This window comes from Macaca fascicularis, chromosome 11 (assembly GCF_037993035.2).
Source record: "Macaca fascicularis isolate 582-1 chromosome 11, T2T-MFA8v1.1".
Lineage (NCBI taxonomy): Eukaryota > Metazoa > Chordata > Mammalia > Primates > Cercopithecidae > Macaca > Macaca fascicularis.
Window position 1 is genome coordinate 10,061,163 of NC_088385.1, and position 7,576 is coordinate 10,068,738.

At 37.3% G+C, this 7,576-nt stretch overlaps 1 protein-coding gene across 1 annotated transcript; it reads left to right on the forward strand.

Annotated features, from left to right (window-relative positions):
- The first annotated feature begins 1,649 nt into the window (after positions 1–1,649).
- On the forward strand, positions 1,650–4,145 carry PRR4 (proline rich 4). The gene is made up of 3 exons (XM_015430379.3): positions 1,650–1,751; positions 2,710–2,745; positions 3,745–4,145. The coding sequence occupies exons 1-3, from the start codon at positions 1,688–1,690 to the stop codon at positions 4,047–4,049; spliced, it is 405 nt and encodes a 134-aa protein (XP_015285865.3). The 5' UTR covers positions 1,650–1,687; the 3' UTR covers positions 4,050–4,145.
- Positions 4,146–7,576: the final 3,431 nt, after the last annotated feature.

Genomic DNA, 7,576 nt, shown 5'->3' on the forward strand with positions numbered 1-7,576 from the left:
GTCACCTTGCCAAAGTAAAGTTATCCATAACAAACACCATTGATTAGAAAATACTCCTGTAATACTACCTCCAACACTTCAGAAGAGCCAGACCAGATCTTCATCTGCACAGCACATGATCCACTCATCCACAATGGTCAAGAGGCCTGTTTTTAAGATTTCCAGTCACATTCCCCTGACCCTGTCATACTTACAACCAAGCTATCCTCAAATTATCACTAGCCCTGTACAAAAATGTAAAAAAAATACAAGACCTACACAAGGCCTGTAATGAAAAGTGGCAGCCGGTGATACTGATTGATCTAGCTGTTCCATGAAAATATAAGTGGAAAACCACTAGATAGAATAGAAAAATCAGCAGATGAAGATTGAGTAACCAATACAGGACCCTACAAAACCTTTTGGAAACACAGTATCTTGGTGCCAAATTTTAAAAACAAAAATGAAGAAAGCAAGTGAAGAAAAGTATAGAACCTTGTTTAGAAAATTAAATAAAGATTTCTACCAGAACGCATGAAGAAAGCAGCCAGATATAAAACATAGGCATAGAGAGGATTGATTCACAATATAACGCATCAACAAGTAAGGTTCAGCACAAGAGTGAAGAAGAATGAGTATAATAATATTACAGAGAAAATAATCTTTGGTGAAGGCAATCTGAGAAGCAAATAGCATGGAAACTAATTAAAAAATAGAAAATCAATGCAATACTTGAGGCTTTCAACAGACTATGATACTATCTAATTAGATTGTATTATTGTGTCCACTCAATAATCAGTCAGCGTGATTAAAATATTTAGTACAAGAAGTAAGATCTAAACTGAATCTTACAGAACATTCTAGAAAAGAGAAAGACCATGGAAGAAGTCTTAGGGACATAAAATAGCATGGCTTGTTCAAGGAACTGTGTATTCACACTATTCTGTGCGGAAATCTAATGGTGCTTTCTGTGGCCAGTTTTGCTTTACTAACCCCCAGGATATTAATAAAGATAGAATGTTTTAATATGTGTGTTCTACAACAATAAAGTATCTCTGGTTAGTGCTAGATTAGGAGAATCTTAATCTCTTTGGGCCAGAGTAGCCTGAGGGTAAACCATCTGTCATCCATGTGTGCCCAAGTGTGTTTTGTCCTCACACAACTCAACATTAAACAGAAATGATCTCTATATTATTATGAAATGAAGCTACATATCATCCACATAGGTATATATGCCATAAAAATGGAATTTATGCCATACAAATAGCTAGAGATATTAATCATTTTCACTTCCGACTATAGGATCACTGCTGACACACATATATAAATGTGAGCTCATGTGCACACAGACAACCAACGCAGGGGAAGGACCAAATAACTGTCTAACCCGATTGAAAATAAAATGATGACCAAACTTCAGCTGTAGCATTTGTGCTGATTGCTTGGATACTGTTCCTTCAGAAACTATGCTGAAGTCACAGGTTGTACCTAACCACATCCTACCACCACATCCTGCTGGGCTAAAGTCCCAAAAAGTAATAAGAGATGCATTCAACTTTATGAGAGGAAAGCAAAACCTAATCTTTCAAGTGGTGAGGTCCACCCAGTATGGAGTTCAAAGGTGCCATTGTTCTGCTCATGTTTATAAAGGGAGCTGCCATGTTTCTCTCAGCACAGAGTTGGGAGCAACTCCAGAGCCTCCTTCAAGATGCTGCTGGTCCTGCTGTCAGTAGTCCTGCTGGCTCTGAGCTCAGCTCAGAGCACAGATAATGGTAAAAAAAATTTTTTTTTAAAAAGGAGATGGGGAGTGGGATGACGGGCTGTGACTCTTCCTGGCCCTCAGGGGTTCACCCCACACCACTGCAGAGGAAGAGCAGGATGGAAGGAAGGAGGTTGAGAAGAAGGGTAAGGCTTCAGAGCTCTCATTCCAAGGATGACATCTGTTGTGCCCTCATTGCATCCCAAGGCCTGATACTTTATTTAATATACACTTGGAACCAAACAGAGAATTTCAATTAGAGGAATGACAAAGTAAGATTTGTATTTTTAGAAAGACCTGGCCGTGCTGTGAAGGATGCAATGGAGAATGCAAGACTGATCCAGGGAAGTCCAGCTGTGAAGATCCTACAGTAATCTCAGTGGACAGTGATGATAGTGTCCTTGCTGTACAGGGGATGCAACATCGATGAAAGAGATAAACAAACATCAGAGTACTTTCAGACATAGAGGACTGGAAGATAAATTTGTGTCTTTCTACATAGTGGTATAGAAATATCAGGTCCCCAAATTCCCATTTTTCTTCCAATCACATTTAAAATTTCCATATGTTGCTGGCAGTACATGTACATGATTGTGTCCAAATATTTACTCCTCTTGGGGAAGCTTGTGAATATGATCAAAATATTTAGAGAAGGAATAAGGTAGAAGAACTAAAATATGACTTGAAAATACCCAGACCAGTTTGCCTAAATTAGCATTAGGGTTTGATGGATCCCAAGGATGACAAAAAGGGACTCTTCTATGTTGAGTTCATGGTTGATGCTCAGTGGTAGTAACAATCCTGCCTCCTCTAACATCTTCCTCCCCTTCCAGCAGCTTCACAGAAGATGGTTGACAAGGTAACTTAGGATGCACAGGGTGTGGCCAGAAGACCCCTTTCCCTATAGACCACTGTGAGCCCTGAAAGATTTATGAGGAAATGTTTACTTCATCCTGTACTTCTTTTCCTAGATGTGATCTCTGAAGACTTTACTCCCACCACACCAGGTAAATCCCAATGATCCTCAATCCATTTCTTTTCTCTTTTTTTCCACTAGAAATTTTAAAGTTTTTTCAGTGTCTTCTTCTCATCATTTTTTTTTTTGTGAGGAGGTGGTAAGAGGGGTCAGGTATTGATTAATACTAGTGCCCCTAAAAATGTAGACAATTCTTACCCATCTTTGATTCTGGGGACCATGAGCCAGGCCACCAACTTGAATACAGAGATGCCTGGCTTTGAGGACATTAGGAGTGGGCAGGCTTTTTTCCCAGGCTAGAATGACTGCTGAGAGATGATGAACAAATGAGAAGTGTTCTCATTCTGACTCCTCCATCCTTAACTTCTTCTTTCTTCCCCAGTGTTCTCCTGCACAGTTATGTGGCTTTAGGGAGTAAGGCAAAACAAAACAAAACAAAAAGACAGTGCATGAATGTCTTTTCTCTGTGTTGACCCACTCAGCTGTGTCACTACAGATGATAAATACTTGCCACAGCTGTTTAGTGATCCTGTGCAAGCTTTCACATTGTCTTTCTCTTCTGTCTTTTAGTATTTCTCTACTTGGTACCAGGAGCCTGGGAAATCAGCTCTAGTTTCTGCATAGGGCTTAGGTGCCGAGAGATGGAGTCACAGTTTGTAAGTTATTACAGCAACCAAAAAAAAAATAACCAGCAACATAACTGAAAGCTATAATATTTTTGCTTTTTTTTCTGTCCTTGGAGATACCCTCTGGCAACTCTAAGATATGCAAGAACCCCTCTTTTCAAATTTATGGAAACATACTTGTCACAGAAGCAAATAAATGAGACTTTCCATATCACTCTTACATGGATTAAGAGGACAGCTGCATAAAAAGGGGAAAAAAAAAAACAGTGGGCACAAAGGAAGATGACAGTCAAGCGGCAGGTTTGGGGAGAACAGGGCTATGTGATAAGGTGAGAGAAGTATAAAGAGAGGAGAGCTTTTCTTCACTGAGCTCATGCATTCCTGTCCATTAATTACTCACACAGATGTAGAGGACTCAAGTCAGAGCCCAGATCAGGGACCCCAGAGACCTCCTCCTGAAGGACTCCTACCCAGACTCCCTGGTGATAGCTGTAACCAAGACGATGGTCCTCAGCAGAGACCACCACAACCAGGAGGCCATCACCGCTATCCTCTCCCACTTCCTTTTCAAAATCAACAACGACGACCCCAACGAACAGACCTTCACCGCGCTCTACCCCGACTTCCTCCTGTAAGGCTGGAGGAAGTACCAACATTCTTCCAGGGGGACAAACCGCCAAGACATCTCCAGGACCAGCCACGCTGGTAGTAATCTAGAATTCAACGACAGGTATGATTCCAGTTCATTCTCCATTAAATGCCCAAACTGTTACTGTTCTCAAACTTTACTGTGTTCACAAATCAATTGGAAATGTGTTGAAATTACATAATCCTGAACCCCATTTCTAAAGATTTGTATTCAGGTATTCTTGGATAAGGTTGCAAGTCCTTGTATTTTTAACAAGCAGTTCAAAGAATTCTTATCTTATGAAATATTGACCTCTCCAACTTTTTTCTTAAGATGACTTGTCTCCTTAAAATGAGTTGGTAATGAGGAAGTGGGGTGTGTTCTCCCTTTGGTGCTCTGCCTCCCATCTTTGAGTCTGCCCTCTCAGACCCAAGGACTCTCCATCTCAGGTTTCTCTCTGGTTTCCACCACAACACTCTTTGCTCAGTTCTGCCTCACACCAGCCTCTCAGGTCCAGCGTCCCTGCTAAATGATACTTGAACTTGATGCTTCTATATCTTATTTAATTTTTAAAATACTTATTTTGAAATTAGTACATCCTCAAGGAAAAAAAAATCTAACTGAACAGAATGGTATGAAGCTAAATCTTAAAGTGATGCCTTATCCTACTTACCCACACCCCTCACCAAATGTCACCACCATTAATTTTTTGAACATCCTCCTGGAAATATGTATATGTATATAAGCGTATGTCATTATTTTTCCCACAAGTGATATATTATTTTAAATGCAGATCTGTACTTGCTTATTTCAAATAATATATGTCTTAGATAACTTTGTCATTTCACAGAGACATATAGATCTTCTTGGTGATTTATTTGTACATTTTTATTTTGTTGTTACAATTGTATACTACTCTCTTGTGTGACTGTACCATGATTTCTTCAATCAACCACTGTTAATTGAGATGTGGGTCTGTATTAGTTTTTCACTACTGTAGGTTCAAGTTGCAGTCATTTTCATAAATATAACCTTGAATGTTTTGAACAGTAGCCAAAACATAAACACCATAAAAATAATCTGTTTTCTTAATCTTGAAAGCAATAATTTACTTTACTAATATCATCAAGGAATTAGATACATTTTGCTATGTTGTATCTTGTGTATAAATTTCCTTATTTGTTTGTTTGTTTCAGAAAATAAATAAGAAGATAACTGCCTTCAGAAAGCCATTACATTGAAATAATGTGGTCATAACTCTTTCTTCAGTATACCAATAAAATACTAATAGCATGCAATTTCTGATTGTTGCTTCTCTTTGTGGGTGTTTCTGAGTCTGGAATTTAAGGGCCATTAATACAATCTAAGAATATCTGGGACTCCTGTTCACTGATGCTTCCATCAGGCTTCCCTCCTCCTTTATCTTAATAAAGCTAGCTGCCAAAGGGAAAGAGTTCCATTGCTCCTCTTCTGTCCTAGATTGCATAGCACAAATGCAAATTCTTAAAATTATTTTCACATCTTTCATTGCTATTCTTGTAACTTTAGGAAAACAAGGAATATATAACAAACGAGAGGGAGTTGCAGGTGCTGGGGAATTCTTAAAATTTCCACAACTATTAATCCTGGTTTCTAGGGGCATAAATGTAGTTCTAGATCTCTTGTCCATAAAACTTACTATTCTCTTTTCTCCTCTTTTCTCATTGCTCATTTCTCTTCCTCCCTAAGTCCTTCACCATTCTTTATAAAAACTTAAGTGGATTTCGTAAAAGGTGCAGCATAATGTATTTTAAAGGGCAAGAAATTTGAGTAAAACTCTGTTCTTGTTGTGAAAATTCCAGCAATATCAGTATTATTGTCAGATAACAGACTGCCAAATTTAACTCAAGATGCTGAGGGAAAGTTGAATAGAAAATAACCCTAAGGAGCAAAAGAATTTGATAGGTAACTATCTCCAAACACCTCTCATTATCACCTCCAATGTCATTGAATATAGGAAATTTTAATATCTAAATTTTATCATTAAAAGCACATAATTCTTATTTAAATTTGTTAAGTACAGGAAACAACAAGTTTCTGAATTTATTGTGAGTTTCATTAAACAACATATATAGGACAACAAGGATACACTGCTAGGGAAACTATTCAATAGTACATAAACAAATGAACAGGATGCTAAAAGAATAATAAACCATGTTGAAAGAGGATGAGGACATTAAAGATGGTTCAGTATTAGAAAACTGGCCACACCATATCTGATTTTGATGATATTTAGATGAGACTTTGGATTTAGATTTTAAAGTGGATGCTGGAATAAGTTAAGACCTTGGGGATTTTGGAGATGAAATAAATGTATTTAGTATGTGAGAAGACCATATATTTGGGGGAATGACCAGAGACAGAATGCTCTAGTTTGAATGTTTGTGTCTCTACAAAATAAATTTATGTTGAAATTTAATTCCCTATGTTGGTACTTAATTCCCTATGCAATAGTATTAAGAGATGGAGTCTTTGGGGGAAGTGACTAAGTCATGTGGACTCTACTTTCATGAATGGGATCAATTTCCCTACAAATAGAGGCTCCCAAAGGCTGCTGAACTGTTCCATCTCTTTTGACATGTAAGGACTCAATGTTCATCCTTCTTTCACACTTCTGCCTCATGAGAGAGAAACCAGGAGAAATTGTCTGTTTGGAAAGGGCCCTCACTCAACCCCGAATCTGGTACCATCTCAGTCTTCAACTTTCCAGAATCCAGAGCTATGAGAAATACATTTGTATTATTTATAAATTATCCAAGATAAGATATTTTGTTAATAGCAGCTTGAATTGGCTAAGGCAGAGGGCTACGTACAAGAATTAAATGTGTAATGTATATAAAATGTATATAAAATTAACCTACATGATGTATACAAAATTACATGATTTAATTATTGTAAAATGCAACATGTATATAAAATTACCCTACATGATATACAACAAAAGTTCAATACATTTGTTTATTTATTCTTTTATTAGAAAAGACTCGTTTTGTTCCTTCTTTCGAATAATGAATTATCTTCTAGTAATAAATTATCTTTCTAATAATGAATTAACTTATAATAATGAATTATCTAAAAAATAGATTATTTGATAAACATTTGCTTTCTTTAGCATTAGAACCATTAAAAAAAGCAGCAGAAAAGTGGTCCAAAAGGTATATTGATGAACAAATGCACTGTGGTATATCATCAGGAGGCTGGTTAACACGAATAAAAACGAAGTCTCCTTCATTTCAATTCCAATGATTCTGCTCCTTAACATTTAATATTCAGCCTATTCTCTACCTATATAGAAAGTAATGCCACCTGTAAGTCTATTGTTGCTCAGATGTTAATCTGGGAAATAAAGCCCAGTTCCTCTTGAAAAGACAGATAATTTGGACAGAAATTCACCGACTGCTTTCTTACAGAAAGTAAACCAATGTCTGCTTCCAGAAAAATGGAGTAAATGTAGTTTGCCCTATTCCTTCTACTAAGAACAACTGTAAACCCTGAACATTATGTATAAAACATATGACAACTCAGACCTGGAGAGACCAAGGCAGATGTGGTAGGGACTCAATAAATTG

What these genes read in the sequence shown, in the direction of transcription:
- PRR4 (XM_015430379.3), top strand. Translation starts at nt 1,688, where the DNA reads ATGCTGCTGGTCCTGCTGTCAGTAGTCCTGCTGGCTCTGAGCTCAGCT. An exon ending in AGCTCAGAGCACAGATAATG is followed by an intron (nt 1,752 to 2,709) that starts GTAAAAAAAATT and finishes TTCTTTTCCTAG; the next exon opens with ATGTGATCTCTGAAGACTTT. An exon ending in CTTTACTCCCACCACACCAG is followed by an intron (nt 2,746 to 3,744) that starts GTAAATCCCAAT and finishes TTACTCACACAG; the next exon opens with ATGTAGAGGACTCAAGTCAG.